This window comes from Rhinopithecus bieti, unplaced genomic scaffold (assembly GCF_001698545.2).
Source record: "Rhinopithecus bieti isolate Rb0 unplaced genomic scaffold, ASM169854v2 scaffold_81780, whole genome shotgun sequence".
Taxonomy (NCBI): Eukaryota; Metazoa; Chordata; class Mammalia; order Primates; family Cercopithecidae; genus Rhinopithecus; species Rhinopithecus bieti.
In genome coordinates, this window is record NW_016830359.1 from 693,932 (window position 1) to 716,560 (window position 22,629).

At 44.5% G+C, this 22,629-nt stretch overlaps 1 protein-coding gene across 1 annotated transcript in view; it reads right to left on the reverse strand.

Annotated features, from left to right (window-relative positions):
• NLRP5 (NLR family pyrin domain containing 5) overlaps window positions 1-10,082 on the reverse strand; it is a 55,345-nt gene extending 45,263 nt beyond the window's left edge. Inside the window, exons 1-3 of the mRNA XM_017865356.1 lie at window positions 10,047-10,082; window positions 6,043-6,448; window positions 4,665-4,730 (exon numbers count right to left, since the gene is read on the reverse strand). Coding sequence (XP_017720845.1) covers window positions 4,665-4,730; window positions 6,043-6,448; window positions 10,047-10,082 — 508 coding nt within the window. The remainder of the gene's footprint in view (window positions 1-4,664; window positions 4,731-6,042; window positions 6,449-10,046) is intronic.
• Window positions 10,083-22,629: the final 12,547 nt, after the last annotated feature.

Genomic DNA, 22,629 nt, shown 5'->3' on the forward strand with positions numbered 1-22,629 from the left:
AGGCTATGATATTGACAAATCTTTAAGGCATTGTGTTAAATGAAGGAAGCCAGTCGCAAAATACAGCAAAGCATCCGGTTTCATTTACATGGAAGGTCCAGAAAAGGCAAAAATCAGACACAAAGTAGATGACTGATTTCCAGGGCTTGGGTGTGGGGGAATGACGGCTAATAGGTATGTGGTTTTCTGGGGTGATGAAAATTTCCCGAAATTCGATAGCAGTGATCGTGGCACAACTTTGTTAATACATAAAACACTGAATTGTATTAGGATAAGTTTTATGATATGTGAGTTTTCTCTCAACTTTAAAAAAGCAAGCAAAGTATATGGAGAGATTACAGACCGGTTCACTCAAACACAGACGCCAAATTCGAAGTGATTCATCAGCAAACTGTGTCCAGAAGTGTATCAAAAGGTATGTAATGCTGCTTATGTCACATGTATTCCAGGAAAGCAAGAGCGGTTTAACACTGGAAAAAAGTCTATAAGTATCATTCATCACAGTAACAGTTTCAGGGACAGTAATCTTAAGATCATTCCAAATTATGCAAAAATAAAACAGGCCAATTTTCTCCACCTTGTTCTTTTGTCTTTCCTGAAGGATATTTTTTTGGATGATAGGAAGATCCTAAGACTGGACTGTGGTGATTGTTTCATGTTTACAAATTCTTGAACTGTATTAAGATTTTATGATACATAAACCTGCATCGAGTTATCTGGAAAGAAAGAAAAAAAAAAAAAAAAGTTGAGTGCAGTGGCTCATGCCTGTAATCCCAGCACTTTGGAGGCCGAGGTAGGCGGATCACAAGGTCAGGAGATTGAGACCATCCTGGCTAACACGGTGAAACCCGTCTCTACTAAAAATACAAAAAAATTAGTCGGGCATGGTGGCGGTTGCCTGTGGTCCCAGCTGCTTGGGAGGCTGAGGCAGGAGAATGGCGTGAACCTGGGAAATGGAGCTTGCAGTGAGCCGAGATCGCGCCACTGCACTCCAGCCTGGGTGACAGAGCGAGTCAAAAAAAAAAAGAAAAGCAAAACAAGCAAAAAGCCACTAGGGGAGGAACACCTTTCCTTGTGGGGGTGGATTTCTATTCGGAGCTATGTTGTGAGCATCATAATACATTTGATCTGTTAGACTAAATAGATTTGTCATGTAAGAGATGCAAGAATCTGAAGTTACATAGAATTTATAAGATCTAGGCCAGGCGCAGTGCTCAAACCTGTAATCTCAGCACTTTGGGAGGCCGAGGTGGGTGTATCACCTGAGGTCAGGAGTTCGAGACCAGCCTGGCCAACATGGCAAAACCCTGTCTACTAAAAATACAAAAATTAGCCGGGCGTGGAGGCAGGTGCCTGTAATCCCAGCTACTCAGGAGGCTGAGACAGAAAAATTGCTTGAACTCGGGAGGCAGAGGTTGCAGCGAGCTGAGATCCTACCATTGCGCTCCAGCCTGAGTGACAGAGTGAGACTGTGTGTGTGGGTGGGGGTGGGGGGGCGGAGAAGTAAAGAAATAGAAAAAAAGATCTAGCACAAAGATGGTGTCTCAGTCTGGAAAAAAAAAAAAAAAGAAAATCAGACTTTCTCTTGGCTGATCTACCATGGGCAAATCTGTCTCTGGGCTTTGGAGTCATATGTACAATGCTGACTTCAGATGGATGTATCTTATTGCCTTCTCTAGAGTTTTGTGATAGATTTATGGAAACAAATTTCACAAACCATACAATTCACCCATTGAAAGTATGCAATCATGATTGAGAATATTCAGATTGTAACCATCACTACAATTTTAGAACATTTTAATCACCCTCAAAAAGAATCCCTGCCCTTAGTCCTCACTCTCTAGGTTTCCCCATTCACCCCAGCCCTAGGCAACCACTAGTCTTTTAGTATTTAAATGGATTTGCTGATTCTAGACATTTTATATGAATGGAATCATTCAATACGTATCCTTTTGTGATAGTTTCCTTCACTTAGCCTAGTGTCTTCAAATCCATCCATCTTGTAGCATGCATTAGTATATTCTTTTTAAGACACAGTCTCGTTTTATCACCCAGGCTGGAGCACAGTGGCACAGTCATGGCTCACTGCAGCCTCAAGCCCCCTGGACTCAAGCAATTCTCCTGCCTCAGACTCCCAAGTAAGCTGGGACCACAGGTGCTCACTCCCACACCTGGCTGATTTCAATTTTTGTAGACATGGGGTCTTGCTACATTGCCCAGGTTGGTCTCAGACTCCTGGGTTCAAGTGATCTGCCTGCCTCAGCCTCCCAAAGTGCTGGGATCACAGGTATGAGCCACCTCATCCAGTTACATCATTTCTTTTTATGCCAAGTAATATACTATTATATGCATATACCACATTTGATTCTATAGCTTGATAAACAGCTGCATTTATTAGGTTGGCTTAGTTTCAAGGGACATCTTTCTTTTTCCCTCCTAGATGGAGTTAACCTCTTGTTGCCCAGGCTGGAGTGCAGTGGCGCAATCTTGGCTCACCACAACCTCTACCTCCTGGGTTCAAGTGATTCTCCTGCCTCAACTTCCCAAGTAGCTGGGATTACGGGCATGTGCCACCACGTCTGGCTATTTTCTCTTCTTTTTGTATTTTTAGTAGAGATGGGGTTTCTCCATGTTGATCAGGCTGATCTCGAACTCCCAACCTCAGGTGATCCACCCACCTCGGCCTCCCAAAGTGCTGGGATTACAGGCATAAGCCACCAAGCCCAGCCTTTGAGGAACATCTTTGCATACCCAGCCAATGAGGAGTGATGACGAAAGCTCGTGACCACCTATGATGTAAGCTTCTTGAGGGTAGAGTGTCTGTCTGATGGCCCTAACCTTTGCACGTAGGTAACAACTGAAGTCAAGTCTTTCCGGCACAAGCCCACCTTGCCTCAATTCAACCATGTGAGATTTCAGTGTGCCATTGAGCTTCTGGGTCTCACTGGACAACTAACGACTGTCACTACCACGTAGGATTGAGAAGCATGAGCTTCTCACACACTGGCACAGTGCATGATCCACATGGTCTCGAGAAGCGGTAGTTCTTGTGTCCAGGAGGAGTTCAGAGGGTTCCTAATGTGGCTGACGGCAAGAGCCCCGGCTTTTGTCAGGTTTGTTTCAGTCCTGTCAAGGTTCGTCTGTGTGTTTATTTTATGCTATCTCTAAGCCATCATTCAGTAACTGATAAAACCTCTAAGACGTGGTGTTTTTTTCTTTTGTTTTTGAGATGGAGTTTCACTCTGGTTGCCCAGGCTGGAGTGCAACAGCACAATCTCAGCTCACTGCAACCTCCGCCTCCCGGGTTCAAGCGATTCTCCTGCCTCAGCCTCTCGAGTAGCTGGGATGACAGGCGTGCACCACCATGCCGGCTAATTTTGTACTTTTTTTTTTAGTAGAGACGGGGTTTCTCTATGTTGGTCAGGCTGTTCTCAAACTCCCAACCTCAGGTGATCCACCCGCCTTGGCCTCCCAAAGTGCTGGGAATACAGGTGTGAGCCACCGCACCCGGCCGTCTAAGACGCAGTTATATCACATGAAGGATAACGCAGTTATATCACATGGATAACACGTCACACTCACCTTGTGAAGCCTGGATTGACATTAAACTCTGCGCAATGCCGAACCTTTGGGACTCAGAGCCTCTGACTCAGACGCCAGTTACTCACATGTTAGCTTTGAATAGTTCTTTCCCACCCACAGCCTGAGCAAAGCTCCATCAAAACAGAGGTTGGTTTCAACCCCTTCCAAACCAGATTAGGTTTCACAGTCAACACTGGCTGCTGGGAGATGAGCAAGATGGTGGTGGTGCAGGTAGCAGCGAAGAATGTATGTTGTCTACACAAGCCTGCTTTTCTCCCTGTGTATTTTGCCTTCCCTGGTGTCATCTTAGTTTTTTGGTTTGTCTTTCCTGTCCCACAACGTGTGAATTTCATGAACACGTGTGCTTCAGCCAACGATGTATTGTAAATATGCAGAGCGGTGGCTGGCACGTGGTCAGTGCTCACATGTTTGGGGAATTGTATTGAATCTGGTTTCATGCTATCTGGTTCTTTCCACCAAAGCCCCCAAACTGGGTTACTGGGAGGAGTTTGTCATAGTAGGGTCATAAGGTTACCCAAACTGAAGATGATGGGAAGTCCTCAAGTTGTAAGAAAGCCTGAAGACTACAGAACTTTTTATTTGGAGATGGAGTCTCGTTCTGTCACCCAGGGTGGAGTGCAGTGGTGCAATCTTGGCTCACTGAAACCTCTGCCTCCCGGGTTCAAGCGATTCTCCTGCCTCAGCCTCCTGAGTAGCTGGGATGACAGGTGCTCGCCACCACGTCTGGCTAAATTTTTTGTATTTTTAGTAGAGACAGGGTTTCACCATGTTGGCCAGTCTGGTCTGGAACTCCTGACCTCAGGTGATCCACCCACCTCGGAGTGTTGGGATTACAGGCATGAGCCACCAGCCTGGCCCCAGGTCACAGAACTCTTGAACTTGGAAAGAGAAAGACCAGAATTACCAGGTCCTCAGAACCCATCAGGTCAGTTAATGGCAGGGTAGTGAGACTAGAAAGGACACTGGACTATTGGAAGTCATGGTTCTAACCCCTAGAGATGCCAACTGGCTGCCATGTGTCTTTAAGCACATCCTGTTTCCCCCTACTCCACCCCACTCACCTGGCACTTCTTCCTTGCTTGGTCCTTGGCCAGTCGTCATTGGTTCAAGATCTTCTGGTGAATGTCCTGCAAGACAAAGAAAAAGGGAGATTGGCCTCAATGAAGTCACTGTAATTACCCAAGCCAAGGATAAGAATGTCCTGTGCCCAGATTATGGAGGGGAACCAAGCCAAACCTCAGGATCTCAGTTTATTCCATGATTGGCCTATAACAGAGACAACAGTCAGACCTTCCTGTGCCAGCAGTGGCACACATCAGTGTACTGAAGTTTATAAAGAATTATCTGACCTCAGTTTTGCTGGATGGCCTTGGGTAAGTCACACAATGAGGTTAATCATAGTGATTGTTTCTTTTCAGTCACCCTCAAGACCTTTTTTTTTTTTTTTTTGAGATGGAGTCTCGCTCTGTCGCCCGGGCTGGAGTGCAGTGGCCCGATCTCAGCTCACTGCAACCTCTGCCTCCTGTGTTCAAGCGATTTTCCTGCCTCAGTCTCCCAAGTAGCTGGGATGACAGGCATGTGCCACAACGCCTGGCTAATTTTTTGTATTTTTAAGTAGAGATGGGGTTTTGCCATGTTGACCAGGCTGGTCTTGAATTCCTGACCTCAAGTGATCCTCCCACCTCAGCCTCTCAAAATGCTGGGATTACAGCTGGGAGCCACCGCGTCCAGTCCACACCTGTATTTGTAGGGCCAATTCAGGGGCTCAGTCAAGGGATTTGTTTTCAGTCTACAGTTGAAGGGATTCTCCAGATAAAAAAGAACTACTATTTTCTAAATGACCTTTCTCCTAAATACCCTAAAATAACCACGGAATCTGATCTGAATTCTTGCTGCACTATGGACACCAACAGTCTAAGAAAGACCAAGCCTTAGAGATCAGCACCTGGAACCTCAGTCCTTCATCTCATGGCCAAGTGTGAGACTCACACCGAACCACTATTAGTGTTTTCAATCGAGGTTCTTAGCCACTTTCTCCTCATTGCATTATTGAACTTTTGCAATGGCACACACAGTATCACATTTCCTGTTCCAAGATGTGGGAACCAAGGGTCAGAACAGAAGGAGACACTCCTGAAGTCTCATGACCGACACGTGATTGTGCCACTCAAGCTTAGCACTTACACCTCAAATCCTATTAACTTCAGTGGGAGTCCATGTGAGTGGAGCCGTTGTCTACCCATTTCTCCCCTCTCCATCACTTTACAGGCTAAAGACTGCACTAATTTCCAGCCAATGACGATGACCAATGAGATCCTTCTCACAGCTCAGACTCACACTGCAGAGGTGGACCCGGTTACTGAACAATGATCCTCCCCTGTTCCCATGAGAACCTGAAATCACCTCCCCTGCCCTAGACTTGCCCCAAGTCTCACTTACTTTTCATGTCATCCCTTGCTTTCTCCGAGAGGGTTGGCAGGTTCATATTTTCAAAGATGCTAATGGACGTAGCCCAGGCGAGCGATGCTCCGTAATACTCATGCAAGAGGAGTGCCAGGCATTCCACGTTGGCGTTCTCGATTTCAAACTGTGGAATAGAGCATGTGGTCGATTCTGAAGATTTCTTCTTTAGTAATTCCTTAAATGTCTGAAATTCTTCCTTGTCTAGCTCATGGAGACACCACTGCAGCCCGTAGCTGGAAAAGGTGAGCGATTTGTCTCCTTCCATCTTGAGACAAGGCTGAGAACTCAGGTTTTGGGGGGAAAGTGGATTCTTTGGTAACACGGAGCAAGTAGGACCTGTGGAAAGAACGACAAGATTCAAAAGAGGATCTCGCAGCAAATCCTAGAGTTGATACAACTAATGTCAATCACCTCACTAGATGAACAGTCTTCTCTCTCTTCAGTTCTTCATGGAAGAAGCATTTGTTGCCACAATATCTGTTTATCCTGTTACTAAAACATCAGTGCTGGGATATTTTGTTTTCTGTACCCTTAGTTCCCAAACGACATCTTAGAATAAAATTGGACATGCATGCCACAGATGCTCTTGGCTAGTATGTCATACTCAGAAACACTGGCTGTGGCCGGGCGCGGTGGCTCATGCCTGAAATCCCAGCACTTTGGGAGGCCAAGGCAGGTGGATCCCTTGAGGTCAGGAGTTCGAGACCAGCTTGGCCAACATGGTGAAACTCCATCTCTATTAAAAATATATTTTAAAAAATTAGCCAGGAATGGTGGCACATGCCTGTAATCTCAGCTACTCAGGAGGCTGAGGCAGGAGAATCACTTGAATCTGGAAGGCGAAGGTTGCAGTGAACTGAGACTGTGCCATGGCACTCTAGCCTGGACAAGATTGAAACTCCATCTCAAAAAACAAACAAAAAACCACTGGCAAATAGATTCCTACCAGTTACTAGTAGCCGGTTACAGGATTCTTCCATCAGCTGATTTCTGTTACACCTGTTAACATCAAGTTCCATCAACACAGTAAACAGTCTTGGTGTAAAAATAAACTGATAAATACTTGAAAGTCATATCTGATGAGGGATTCATATCTAGATAATATACATGCAGTAATAGGGAGACAAAGAATCCAATTTAATATGGGCAAAGGATCTGAATATCCATTTCTCCAAAGAAGCTATGCAAATGCCTAACGCGCACATGGAAAGATTAACGTCGTAAGTCACCATCAGGGCCAATTCTACCCCTATTTGCTGACTTATTTTATAGATAAGCATCCAGGACCTCTGCTATGAATTGCTTCTCCAAGTTGTCAAGAAGCCTGGTCTATGATGACATCAAAAGGTAGCAGTTGTTGTAAGACCCCACGAATAATCCCTAAATCTCTCAAATTTTTTTTTTTTTTTTTTTTTTTTTTTTTTTTGAGACGGAGCCTTCTCTGTCGCCCGGGCTAGAGGTGGCAGTGGCCGGAATCTCAGCTCCACTCGCAAGCCTCCGCCTCCCAGGTTCGGCGCCATTCCTCCCTGCAATCACGCCTCCCAGAGCGTAGCTGGGATACAGGCGCCCGCCACCTGGCCCGGTAGTTTTTTTTGCTATTTTTAGTAGAGACGGGGTTTCACCGTGCGTTCAGCCAGGCGATGGCTCGAATCTCCCTGACCTCGTGATCCGCCTGTCTCGGCTCGCCAATCCTGCTACTGGATTACAGGGCTTGAGCCACTGCACCCGGCTCAAATTTCTTTTTTTTTTTTTGTCATAAGAGCTCTATAAATAGTGACAACCAGTACTGGTTGGCCAGTTAGAGCAAATCGTTTGCCCCTACCATTACTTTGTGGTAGACAACCAAGCAATCGAAGGAATATCACATAGTAAAACATTTTAAAGACTCAGGTAGACAGCAGCTTGTCACTTTCTGAGGGGCCGTATTGGTGAGAGGTCACCCTTGCTTGACACCTGTGCATTAATAGTTTTTGAGCTAGACTTGCAGATACGCCGTAAGGTCCTGTCAAGTCACCTCCCTGGACCTGGAAGCATCCCACCAAGGGAAGAAATCAGCCTGCAGGGGGCAGGTTCTGTTAACACTGATTTTTTGCTCTGCTCGCTTAGACAGGGCACCTGCTTTATACTCCCTCGACCTGCAGGGACAAACTCGTCCCCAGTAGTTAGCCCCTGTTTTTCCTTCTGCCTACCATTCTTTCCATGGGAAAGTTTTAAGATGGGCTTGCTGAGATTACTTCAATTAATTAGGAGGGTCAGAAGATAAATCACAAAACACACAGAAGAAAGTATTTAAAGGAGGGCAGAGATGGGAGACAAGAGCCTAGAGGTGTCATGGTAGCTAAAATCTATTCAATGAGTTTTTTCCCCCAGACTGAGTCTTGCTGTTGCCCAGGCAGGAGTACAGCGGTGCAGACAGAGCTCACTGCAGCCTTCAAACTCCTGGGGTGAAGCCATCTTCCTACCTCAGCCTTTCTAATAGCTGGGACCAGAGACTTGCTGTCACTGCACCAGCTTTTGTTTTTTTGTTTTTAAAGTAGAGACAACGTCTCACTATGTTGCCCAGACTGGTTTCAAACTCTTGGGTTCAAGCAATCCTCTTGCCCTGGCCTCCCAAAGTGTTGGGATTGCAGGCTTGAACTACCACACCCAGCCAAACTTGATTTTTTCTTTTTTTTTAGACGGGGTCTCGCTCTGTCACCGGGCTGGAGTGCACTTGTGCAACCTCGGCTCACTGCAACATCTGCCTCCCAGGTTCAAGCGATTCTCCTGCCTCAGCCTCCTGAGTAGCTGGAATTACAGGTGTGTACCACCACGCCCAGCTAATTTGTGTTTTTAGTAGAGACAGGCTTTCACCATGTTGGCCAGGATGGTCTAGATCTCTTGACCTCGTGATCCACTAGCTTCCCAAAGTGCTAGGATTACAGGTGTGAGCCACCGCACCCCACCAGGTTTGACTATTTCTAACCCTGTTCCGATTTAATAATTTAATTTGCTTTACAAGAGGAGGTGACATATGTGGGTACACATTTTCGCGTGAGACACAGGAAACAGGTTGTCACAAATACCCTCTTTACAGGAAGGGCCTCTGAAAACAGTGGAGAGGTGACAGTCCCTGGACAAGGGTCACTGAAAAGATTGGAGACGTGGCAGACATGGGTATTCCGGACACCTGTCCGTGAATGAGTGGCGAGGTGCCAGTCCTGGACAAGTGGTCCTGACAAGATGGCGAGGTGGCTTCCTGGCCAACTGTCATTTGAAATGAGTGGACGAGGTGGCTTCCTGGACACACTGTCTTGAAATGAGTGGAGAGGTGGCAGTCCCTGGACAACTGTCATTGAAATGAGTGGAGAGGTGGCAGTCCCTGGACAACTGTCATCGAAAAGAGTGGAGATGTGGTATTCCCTAGACAACGGTCACTGAAAAGAGTGGAGAGGTGGCAGTCCTTGGAGAACTATTACTGAAATGAGTGGAGAGATGGCACTCCCCAGACAACTGTCACTGAAAAGAGTGGAAAGGTGACAGTCCCAGGACAACTGTCACTGAAAAGGCTGGAGGTGGCAGTCCCTGGACAACTGTCACTGAAATGAGTGGAGAGGTAGTAGTCCCTGGACAAGTATCACTGAAAAGAGTAGAGAGGTAGCAGTCCCTGTACAGCTGTCATTGAAAAGAGTGGAGAGGTGGCAGTCCTTGGACAACTGTCACTGAAACAAGTGGAGAGGTGGCAGTCCCTGGACAACTGTCATGGGTTGACCAACTTCCTGGAGAAGTGAATATGGCTTTTTCCTGCATTCTTTCATTTTCTTTCTACCCCGGGGAGTGTTCTGCTGCAATGGATTGGTAATAACATTGCAACAAACAGCAGCTAAGGCAGGGAATTAGATCCATGTGTCATGGTACCAAGGCTGAGGATTGGTTTCCTCATAGGTAACTCAACTCTAAGAGGCTGTCGACTCCTCCTGTAGTGATCCTCAGAGCAGAGCGACAGCTGCAAGTTCAAGTCCTTGTGCAACCTTCATCATACATCCCCATGGAAAGTACCTGGACATCTAAGGCTGGGCTCTCCTCTGGAAGCTGGAAATCAGAGTACCTGCCTCTTCAAGGATTACTGTGGGGTTTCAGTGAAGCAACAAGTGAGGCAGAAGGGCTGGCACAGAACATGCATGGGAACCCTGACCACCACCTGCTCTAAAGCTACCTACCAGACCGAGATGTCCTGAGCAGTACAGTATGTTACAGCACACAAGCATTCAGGCTTAAGACGCTACTGCCGAGGAAGGCAGATCACCTGAGGTCAGGAGTTTGAGACCAGCCTGGCTAACATGGTAAAACCCCATTTCTACTAAAAATACAAAAAATTAGCCAGGCATGGTGGCATGCACCTGTAACCCCAGCTACTCGGGAGACTAAGGCAGGAGAATCACTTGAACCCGGGAGGCAGAGGTTGCAGTGAGCCGAGACTGTGGCATTGCACTCCAGCTTAGGCAACAAGAGTGAAACTGTCCACCTCCCCCCGCCCCACCCAAAAAAATAAAATTTAGTAGGATCTCAATTAGTGGATTCTAAAACAATCAAATTCATAGCAGCAGAGGGTAGAATGGTGGTTGCCAGAGACTGGGGAAAAATGGGGAAAAAGGAAATGTTGATGAAAAGATACAGACAAGTTTCAGTTAGATCAGAGAAATGAGTTTTAGGGATCCCCTGCATAACATGGTGACTAGAGTTAATAATGATGTATTTAACCTGCCATGGAATTCAAAAAAGATGTATTAATACATGCTCCGAAGTTGCTAAAAGTAGATTTTAAACATCCTCACCACAAAAAGTAACTAAGGTGATGGACATGTTAGCTATTTTCTGCAGTGTATACATATATCAGAACATTGCATTGTTCCCCGCAAATATATACAATTATTGTCAATTAAAAATCAAAGTGGATTTAGGATTGCTTCAATTTGTCAATCTGCGGGTGAGGCTAAAGTGTGTGTATATATATATGCACACATATATGTTGTGAGATGAAGTCTCACGTTGTTTTCCGGGCTGGAGTACAGTGGCACAATCTCAACTCACTGCAACCTCCGCCTCCTGGGTTGAAGCAATTCTCCTGCCTCAGCCTCCCAAGTAGCTGGGATTACAGGCACCTGCCACCATGCCTGGCTAATTTTTTGTATTTCTAGTAGAGACGGGATTTCACTAGGTTGACCAGGCTGGTCTCAAACTCCTGACCTCGTGACTCGCCCGCCTCGGCTTCCCAAAGTGCTGGGATTACAGGTATGAGCTACCACACCTGGCCTCATATATATTTTTAGAGACAGGGTCTCAACTCTGTCCCCCAGGCTGCAGTGCAGTGATTATCATAGCTCACCATAGCCTCGAACTCCTGGGCTCAAGTGATCTTCCTGCCTCAGACTCCCAAGTAGCTGGGACTACAGGTGCATACCACCACACCTCGTTTCTTTTATTTTTCTAATTTTAGAATGTCTGAAATTCAGGACTGAGATAAGATAAATCTAATCCAATCTTTGTAATTCCTAATTTCATTAAAAGAGGCAAGGTTTTCATTAACCTACCTACCCTCCGGGAAAAGATGTTTTCTTTCTTTGTGTGTGTGCTACCGTGGTTGTTTTGACTTTTTTGATTATAATAAAACTGTTTGTAAGAGTAGATAGTACTTCCTGCCCCCCTACCTCCAACATTCAGAGAATAAAACAATATAGCTTCAATGGATGTATAAATAATATCAACAGAAACACTTTACAACCTAGGACTAGGTATCTTTCAAATTAATTTTTTATTTTTTTGAGATAGAGTGTCACTCTGTCACCCAGGCTGGAGTTCAGTGGTACAATCTCAGCTCACTGCAACTGCTGCCTTCTGGGCTCAGGTGATCCTCCTGCCCCAGCCTCCCAAGTAGCTGGAATTACAGGTGTCCGCTACCATACCCAGCTAATTTTTTGTATTTTAACAAAAACTTTTGATTTTCGGTATTTTGGTATATTTGGTAGAGATGGAGTTTTACCATCTTGGCTAGGCTGGTCTCGAACTCCTGTCCTGAAGTAAGCTGCCCACCTTGGCCTCCCAGAGTACTGAGATTACAGGCATGAGCCACCTTGCCCAGCTATCTTTTAAACTTTTACAGAACTTACACCAATTCTTCTCAAACTATTTCGAGAATTGAAGGGAAGGGAATTCTTCCTGATCCTCAGAACCAAGCACTGTCCTGATACCAAAACCAGACAAGGACACACAAAAAAACTACAGGCCAGTATCTCTCATGAACATAGATGCAAAAATCTTTGACAAAATTCTAGCTAACCAAATCTAAGAACACATCAAAAAGATCATTCCCCATGATCAAGTGGGATTCATCTCAGGGATGCAAGGATGGTTCATCAGCAGAATGAAGGACAAAAACCACACGATCATCAAGACATGCAGAGAAAGCATTTGATAAAATTCAATGTTTACAAGAAAAAAAACATTTACAAGAAAAAACCCCATCAAAAAGTGAGTGAAGGATATGAACAGACACTTCTCAAAAGAAGACATTTATGCAGCCAACAGACATGTGAAAAAATGCTCATCATCACTGGCCATCAGAGAAATGCAAATCAAAACCACAATGAGATACCATCTCACACCAGTTAGAATGGTGATCATTTAAGAAGTCAGGAAACAACAGGTGCTGGAGAGGCTGTGGAGAAATAGAAACACTTTTGCACTGTTGGTGGGACTGTAAACTAGGTCAACCATTGTGGAAGACAGTGTGGCGATTCCTCAAGGATCTAGAACTAGAAATACCATTTGACCTAGCAATCCCGTTACTGGGTATATACCCAAAGGATTATAAATCATTCTACTATAAAGACACGTGCACACGTATGTTTACTGCAGCACTATTCATAATAGCAAAGACTTGGAACCAACCCAAATGTCCATCAATGATAGACTGGATTAAGAAAATGTGGCACATATACACCATGGAATACTATGCAGCCATAAAAAAAGATGAGTTAATGTCCTTTGTAGGGATATGGATGAAGCTGGAAACCATCATTCTCAGCAAAATATCACAAGGACAGAAAACCAAACACCGCATGTTCTCACTCATAGGTGGGAATTCAACAATGAGAACACTTGGACACAGGAAGGGGAGCATCACACACTGGGGCCTATTGTGGGGAGCGGGGAGGCGGGAGGGATAGCATTAAGAGATATACCTAATGTAAATGATGAATTAATGGGTGCAGCAAACCAACATGGCACATGTATACATATGTAACAAACCAGCACGTTGCACACATGTACCCTAGAACTTAAAATATATATAAAAAAGTGAACAAAGAAAAAAAATTCAACATCCCTTTATGATAAAACGCATAAGAAACATAACTCAGAACAATAAAGGCCATATATGACAAACCCGCAGCTAGCATTATACTGAATGTGGAAAAGAAGAAAGCTTTTTCTCTAAGAACTGGCACACAGGGTGCATACTTCCACCACTCCTATTTAACACAGTACTGGAAGTCCTAGCCGGAGCAATTAGGGAAGAAAAAGAAAGGGCATCAAAATTGGATAAGTCGTCAAATTGTTCTTGTTTGCAGGCAATATAATCTTACATTTAGAAAATCCTACAGACTCCACCAAAAGACCGAGAACTGATAAATGAATTCAGTAAAGTTGCAGAATCTACAAAAAAATGTTGATTTTGGATAATTTTTTCAGTATGATGCAAGTTTTGCATAATAAATGAACTCAGTATGATGCAAAAATCAACATAAAAAACTAGCATTTCTACACAGCAATAATGAACTAGCTGAAAAAGAAAGCATTGTCCTTTATAATAGCTGCAAAAAAGTACCTACAAATAAATTTAACTAAGCAGGTAAGCAGTATCTATAGTAAAAACCACAATACTGAAAATAATTGAAGAGTATACATAAAAATGGAGACATCTAATGCTCATGGATTAGAAGAATGTTGTTAAAATGACCCTCCTACCCAAAGCAATCTACAGATTCAACACAATCCCTATTAAAACATCAATGACATTCTTCACAGAAATAAACAATCCTAAGATTTGTATAGAACCACAAAAGATCCCAAATAGCCCAATTCTGAGCAAAAAGAACAAAGCTGGAGGTGTATTACCTGACTTCAAAAATATACTACACAAAGCTATAGTAACCAAAACATGGCACTGTCATGAAAACAGACATAGACCAACGGAACAGAGAACTCAGAAATCCATATATTTACAGCCAACTCATTTCTTTTTTAATGTATTGTTCAGAACTTGTTAGAATATTTTAATATTTAAAGTTTTTTTTATACTTTAAGTTCTAGGGTCATGTGCACAACATGCAGATTTGTTACATATGTATACATGTGCCATGTTGCTTTGCTGCACCCATTAACTCACCATTTGCATTAGGTATTTCTCCTAATACTATCCCTCCCCCATCTCCCTACCCTACGACAGGCCCCAGTGTGTGATGTTCCCCGCCATGTGTCCAAGTGTTGTCGTTGTTCAATTCCCACCTGTGAGTGAGAACATGCGGTGTTTGGTTTTCTGTCCTTGCGATAGTTTGCTCAGAATGATGGTTTCCAGCTTCATCCATGTCCCTACAAAGGACATCAACTTATCCAACTCATTTTCAAAGGCGCCAAGATTAGGGAAAGCACACTCTGTTCATTAAGTGGTACTGGGAAAACTGGATAACTGTATGCAGCATGAAACTAGACCCCTGTCTCTCACCATATACGAAAATCAACTCAAGACAGATTAAGCACTTAAACACAAGACTTGAAACAATAAAACTAGCAGAAGAAAACCCAGGGAAAGGTCTTCTGAATACCAGTCGAGGGGAATATCTTGTGGCTAAGACTTCAAAAGGACAGGCAACAAAAGCAAAAATAGACCAATGGGACTACACCCAACCAAAGAGCCTCTGTATAGCAAAGGAAATAGTCCAAGAGTAAAGAGACAACCTGGCCGGGCACGGTGGCTCACACCTGTAACCCCAGCACTTTAGGACGCTGAGGCAGGTGGATCATGAGGTCAGGAGATCGAGACCATCCTGGCCAACATGGTGAAACCCCAACTCTACTAAAAATACAAAAGTTAGCTGGGTGTGGTGGTGCGTGCCTGAAATTCCAGCTACTGGGGAGGCTGAGGCAAGAGAATCGCTTGAACTAGGGAGTCAGAGGTTGCAGTGGGCCGAGACTGCGCCACTGCCCTACAGCCTGGGTGAGAGCAAGACTCTGTCCACCCCCCACCAAAAAAAGAAAAAACCTGCAGAATGGGAGAAAATATTTGCAAAATAATCATCTGGCAAGGGACTAATACCCAGAATATACGAGGAACTCAAACAACTGTATAGCAAAACTCCAAGTAATCCATTAAAAATGTGGGTCAAAACCTGAACAGACATCTCTCAAAAGACCAACAGACGAAAAAAGATTCAGCATTGCTCATCATCACAATCTCACTGTGGTTTTGATTTGTATTTCCCTCTAGTTAGAAAGGCTATTATCAAAAAAGACCAAAAATAAATGCTGGCAAGGATGCAGAGAAAGCAACTCCTTTCCACTGTTGGTGGAAATGTAAATTAGCACAGCCTTTATGGAAAACAGTTGTCTCAAAAACCTGAAAATACATTAATACCATATGATCCAGTGATCTGGTGATTTACCCAAAGTGTATCAAAAGCCTCTCTGCACTCCCACGTTTACCACCACACTATTCACAATAGCTAAGATACGAAATCTACCATCAACAGACAAATCGATCAAGAGAACGTGGTACACACATAAGGGAACACGATTCAGCCTTCAAAAAATCCTGCCATTTGTGAAAATATGGATGAGTCTATAGTTCATTATGTGAAGCAAAATAAATCAGGCATGGAAAATTAAATACTGCATATATTTTACTCATGTGTGGAAGTTAAACTGAGCAAATGGGACCACGGAAGTAGGGGATATATTTGTGTGTATTAAGGCTGGGAAGGGGAGGAGCAGGGGAGGAGCAGGGGAGGAGCAGGGGAGGAGCAGGGGAGGAGCAGGGGAGGAGCAGGGGAGGAGCAGGGGAGAGGATGGCTCATGGGTGCTAAGATTACAGGTAGATGGGAGGAATGGGTCTAGGTGTTCTGCAGCACTGCAGGTGAATATGGTGAACCATAATTATTGTCTATTCTCAAGAAGCTAGAAGGGAGGATTGAGTGTTCACAACACAAATGTTTGGGGTGATGAATATGCTAAGTCCCCTGATTTGATCATGACACATTGTATACAGGTATCAAAATATTACTCTTGGGCCGGGCGTGGTGGCTCATGTCTGTAATCCCAGTACTTTGGGAGGCCGAGGCGGGTGGATCAACTGAGGTCTGGAGTTCGAGACTAGCCTGATCAACACGGAGAAACCCCCCCCCCCCACTAAAAATACAAAATTAGCCAAGCATGGTGGCAGGCGCCTGTAATTCCAGTTACTCTGGAGGCTGAGGCAGGAGAATCGCTTGAACCTGGGAGGCAGAAGTTGTGGTGAGCCGAGATTGCGCTGCTGCACTCCAGCCTGGGCAACAAGAGTGAAAATCCATCTCCAAAAAAAAAAAAAAAAATTTCCTCCCAAAATATGTACAGCTACATGTCAACTAAAATAAAGGAAAACTGCAGCAAATATACATATTTTTGACAAAGATCAGGGGTCAGCAAATCTCCCGAAATGAGCCAGGCATCTTAGGCTTTGGGGGCCATTTGCTCTCTGCCACCACTGCTTAGCTGCTCCTGTGGTATGAAAGTAGTTGTAGACAATTTGTCAACAAAGGAGAAAAGCTATGTTGCAATAAATCTTTATTGGCAAAGGACTGGATTTGACACACAAGCCCTACAGAGAAACCCATAAGAATGTTAGCTGTCATTATCAAAAAGTCAAAAAAACAGATGCTGCTGAGGTGGCGGGAAAAAAAGGGAATGCTTACACAGTGTTGATGGGAGTGTCAACCAGTTCAGCCATTGTGGAAAGCAGTGTGGAGATTCCTCAAAGAGCTAAAAGCAGGAGTAGCATTGGACCCAGCAATCCCATTACTGGGTATATATACTAAGAGGAATATAAAACATTCTATCATCAAGACACAGGCGTGTGACTGTTCGCTGCAGCACTGTTCACAATAGCGAAGACATGGAGTCAACCTAAATGCCCATCACGCGCAGAGTGGATAAAGATAACGTGGTACATGTACACCATGGAATACTATGCAGCCATAAAAAAGAATGAGATGTCTTTTTTTTTTTTGAGACGGAGTCTCGCTGTGTCGCCCAGGCTGGAGCGCAGTGGCGCGATCTCGGCTCACTGCAAGCTCTGCCTCCCGGGTTCATGCCATTCTCCTGCCTCAGTCTCCCCAGTAGCTGGGACTACAGGCGCCCGCCACCTCGCCCGGTTAGTTTTTTGTATTTTTAGTAGAGACAGGGTTTCACCGTGTTAGCCAGGAGGGTCTCGATCTCCTGACCTCGTGATCTGCCCGCCTCGGCCTCCCAAAGTGCTGGGATTACAGGCTTGAGCCACCGCGCCCGGCCGAATGAGATGTCTTTTGTGGGAACATGGAGGAACTGGAGGCCATCATCCAGCGCAAACTAAGACAGGAACAGAAAACCAAATACTGTATGTCCTCACAAGTGGGAGCTCAGTAAGAACACGTGGACACAAAGAGAGGAGCAACAGATAATGGGGTCTACTTGAGGGTGGAGGGTGGGAGAAGGGTGAGCAGCAGAAAAAAAATAACTATTGGGTCCTGGGCTTAATACTGGGTGATCAAACAGTCTGCACAACAAACTCCCATTACACAAGTTTACCTGTGTCACAAACAAGTGTACATGTAACAAAACTTCACATGTACCCCCAAAACTAAAAGGTAAAAAAAAAGTTAGCTGTCAGCACTTCTGTTCAGTTTTGTACTCTCCACTATTCTTTATATTTGATATTCCACTATTATTTATATTTACCTAATTTACATTTGCTAGGAAAACAATCTGATAAAGAAGAGGTATAGAAGTGGAACAAAGGTGAAAATTAACATTGGTATGTCTGCCTCATAAATTACTTGAACAATTTAAAATTACATGCAGTTATTAAATTGGGCTGGTAACAAATATAACTATAAAAACCTCACACAAAATCTAGTAACTAGTTAAGCATTAAGAGATCAAATGAACAGCAACTATAGAGGTAAAAAATGTGCATAATTTAGAAAAGTGGCGTATCGGTTTGGAGGGCTTTAAAATACTGCTGCTAGATGAAAGGCTTGATGTGGTGAGGCAGATTCCCAGCACATCAACGATCCTTCATCAGCATAATATCATCCAAGAAGTCCTGCTATTTTTGTCAGGACAGGAAACTCCGTTTCTATGAAAAGCCAAAACTAGACAAGAGAACTCTGAAAAGAATGTTATTCACTCTGTTGATGTCCAGGCTGGACTTCAACATCTACGATAGAAGGTCACCGTTTGCTGGGGCTGCACACAGATGTGCTAAATTTTGAAATATTTATGTTCATGAATTCCTGCTTTACATTTAGCCCCCAAATAATGAGCAAATGGAATAGGTCTCAATCGAATGGTATAAAAGAGACAAGATGACAGATTAATTCAATACAGTACTCTCCTCACTCCAGAAAAAGCAATCTTTCAAGTCCCCTTGAAAAAACTGCTGCAAATAAATTTGAGACTATGACAAAGAATGCATTATGTAAACAGCTCCTCCAACCCATAATAATGAATAGCTCAGTATATTAAAAGAATTTTTCTTTTTTTTTTTGAGATGGAGTTTTGCTTTTGTTGCCCAGGCTAGAGTACAGTGGTGTGATCTCAGCTCACCGCAACGTCCGCCTCCTAGGTTCAAGTGATTCTCCTGCCTCAGCCTCCCCAGTAGCTGGGATTACAGACAGCCACAACCACGCCCAGCTAATTTGTATATTTTTAGTAGATGAGGGGTTTCGCCATGTTGATCAGGCTGGTCTTGAACCCCTGACCTCAGATGATCCACCTGCCTCGGCCTCCCAAAGTGCTGGGATTATAGGCATGAGCCACTGTGCCCAGCCTATTAGAAGGATTTTGAAGAGTTAAAAACTTGCATATGACTTTTGCAATCGCAGCACTTTGGGACCCTGAGGCAGGTGGATCACCTCAGGTCAGAAGTTCAAGACCAGCCTGACCAACATGGTGAAACCCCGTCTCTACTAAAAATACAAAAATTAGCTGGGTGTGGTGGCACGTGCCTGTAATCCTAGCTACTGGGAAGGCTGAGGCAGGAGAATTGCTTGAACCCGGGAGGCAGAGGTTGCAGTGAGCCAAGATTGTGCCACTGCACTCCAGCCTGGACATAGAGTAAGACACTGTCAAAAGAGAGAAAAAAAAAAAGAGAAAGAAAAAACTGCATAAGACTCTTAAATGTACTTTAAAAAAACAATGTTATTACTGATAAAATAGCCAAAATGATGTACCACGTTTGACATGTGAGGCTGACGATGTCCACGATGCATGACCGGACCCTTTGTGATGGGTGAAGGAAAACGTGCTCCTCCGTCAGTGGGAGTGTAAATGTGTGCCATCTTTTTGGATGGTACTTTGGCAATCTTTACCCATTTTAAATACAAATATTAGACCCAGCCTTGTGTAAAACAGCAAGACTGAAGACCATTTAGGAGTCGGTAAATAGCAGGTGGATTAATTTAAGCACCAAAGTACCCTGCGTCCTTAAAAATGCACAAGGATCAGCACAGAAAGACGCCCCACCTGTAAAGCTCTCAACACCACACACATGCGCACAACGCCTTTGGGTGAGGAGCAGAAAATAGGGAGGAGACACTAAGAGGGGCGGGGAAGGACACACTTCACACCACACCTTCTCGTATTGCTGCTTTCAAATTAATACTGAAAAAGGCTGGACGCAGTGGCTCACGCCTCTCATCCCAGAACTTTGGGAGCCTGAAGTGGGTGGATCACCTGGGTCAGGAGTTAGAGACCAGCCCGGCCAACATGGTGATACCCCATCTCTACTAAAAATATAAAAATTAGCCAGGCTTGGTTGCGGGCACCTGTAATCCCAGCTACTCAGGAGGCTGAGGCAGGAGAATCGCTTGAATCCAGGAGGTGGAGGTTGCAGTGAGCTGAGATTGTGCAACTGTACTCCAGCCTGGGTGACAGATGAGACTCCATCTTAAAACACACACACACACACACACACACACACACACACAACCCAAATCACCAAATTAATACTAAAAAGTACCTCCCATTAAAAAATCATTTTAGTAGAAGCTAAGTAGACATAAATGAATTTCACCAAAACAATAGAGGTATTCTTACCATGACCCATCCATGGAAGACCAAACACCTAGGTACACGTGAACACTGATAGAACATTGAAGTTTATGTGCTGTGTTGCTCAAAATAGAACCACAGCAAGAAAAAAAGCTTTTCTACTCTTTCCTATAAATATTTAGGGACAATATTGGTCATTGGTAAATGGAAAAATACTTATTTCTGAGCACCTGTTTAAAAGCTTACATCCTAACCACAGAAAAATGAACATTTTCCAGGTTTTCTCCCCTTCGAAGTTAACAAAAGCACCTGGATACATGGAAATTGAAAGCAAAACACAGAAGACAAAGACTCTCAACATAGGCAATGAAATTAAGAGGGGAAAGTTATTTAAGAGAATGAATTTCGGATTGTCATATGTAAACACTTCTGTATATACATAATTTGAATTAAACATTTGCCTTACCGCACTGCACAATCCTTTGAAGGGGCTGGAGGACCAAGAAGTGAACCAGGGCTGTAAAAACCAACAAAAACCTCAGGGGTGGGTAAGGAAATGAGTGTGGTCTGGGGACGGTGATTTTATTTTTAGGATGAGGTGACTGAGCAAGTTCATACATTCAGAGCTGAGAATAAAGGTAGAAGCAGCAAGAAGATGACAAAGACTCTTGTCTGTATCTTGCCTTAGGTGACTCAAAGCATTTCATTTAAACTTTATGTAGCATAGATATAGTTTTTCTTCTTGACATGGAGTCTTGCTCTGTCGCCCAGGCTGAAGTGCAGTGGCATGATCTCAGCTCACTACAACCTCCGCCTCCCAGGTTCAAGTGATTCTCCTGCCTCAGCCTCCCGAGAAACTGGGATTACAGGTGTCTACCACACCTGGCTAATTTTTTTTTTTTTTTTTTTAAGTAGAGGCAGGGTTTCACCATGTTGGCCAGGCAGGTCTCGAACTCCTGACCTCAGGTAATCTGCCCGCCTCTACCTCCCACAGTGCTGGGTCACAGGGGTGAGCCACCGCGCCTGGCCTTACATGGCATATTAATATACAAAGGGCATCACCGTCCTCACGCCAGAGTTCGAAGCTGAGGTTCTGTGATGTTGACTGGGTTGCTCTGTTTTAGGGGAAAGTGCATTAATGCATATGGGATTATAATGCCCGGTATTTCCCTTGAACTGATTAATCAAGCCCCAGAGAAAGATGACTGGATGGTGCAGGGATTAATTTGGGTTAGGCACGGTCACTTTCTCCTGAGTGAAGTCAGGTGGGTGAGGAGTTGGGGCGAAGTTATTCAAGTCCAGGCAAGATTACAGCCAGAGGGAGGTAAAGGAAGGCTGCTGGTTGAGGTTATTTTCTGAGGATGAGTGACTTCCCTAAGCTTGCACTTTGTTGCTATGCTTTTTCTACAGACCGTACCTCTCCCACCACACTTTTCTACGCAGGAGTCCTGAATGATTAGAAAGAAGCAGTTAAGATGACAGGGCTCGAAGTCTCAGGCCCAGTTTTGAATATCGATTTGCCGCTTTCTACCCCAGGCAAGCCATTTAACTTCTTTGGGGCTCAGCTTACCCCCTTGGTAAACAGGACAAACTACACTGTCAGAATTATACGGCACTTCAGTAACTAAGTTACAGTTAACATATTATTAGCACAATTAGCACCGTAACACCCCCCACCCCAGACTCCTACTAAATGCGCACATTTGCTAACCCTGACATTCAAGTCGCAATACCCCCCCCCCCCCCCCCCCCCCCCCCCCCCGTATTCTATTTTACTCATTTTTGAGATGAAGTCTCACTCTGTCACCCAGTCTAGAGTGTAGTGGCGTTTCCCTGGCTCACTGCAACCTCTGCCTCCTGGGTTCAAGCAATTCTCCTTCCTCAGCCTCCCTAGAAGGTGGGATTATAGGCGCCTGCCACCACGCCCGGCTCATTTTTGTATTTTTATTACAAACAAGGATTTCACCATGTTGGCCAAGGTGGGCTTGAACTCCTGACCTCAGATGATCCACCTGCCTCGGCCTTCCTAAGTGCTGGGTTTACAGGCATGAGCCACTGTGCCCAGCCCTCTGTACTGTATTTTAGACGGAATGTCGGGAAAGGACGAGAGACTTACCTAAATATCCCAAGTAAATATGAGGTTTTAGAGGAAGATCTTGACAGCAAAATGGGGTAACTGGACTTTGTTCTTTCGAGGAACCCTTCGGTCCCGGGCTTTGAGCAGCCAAAAGGGAGAGGGTGGGG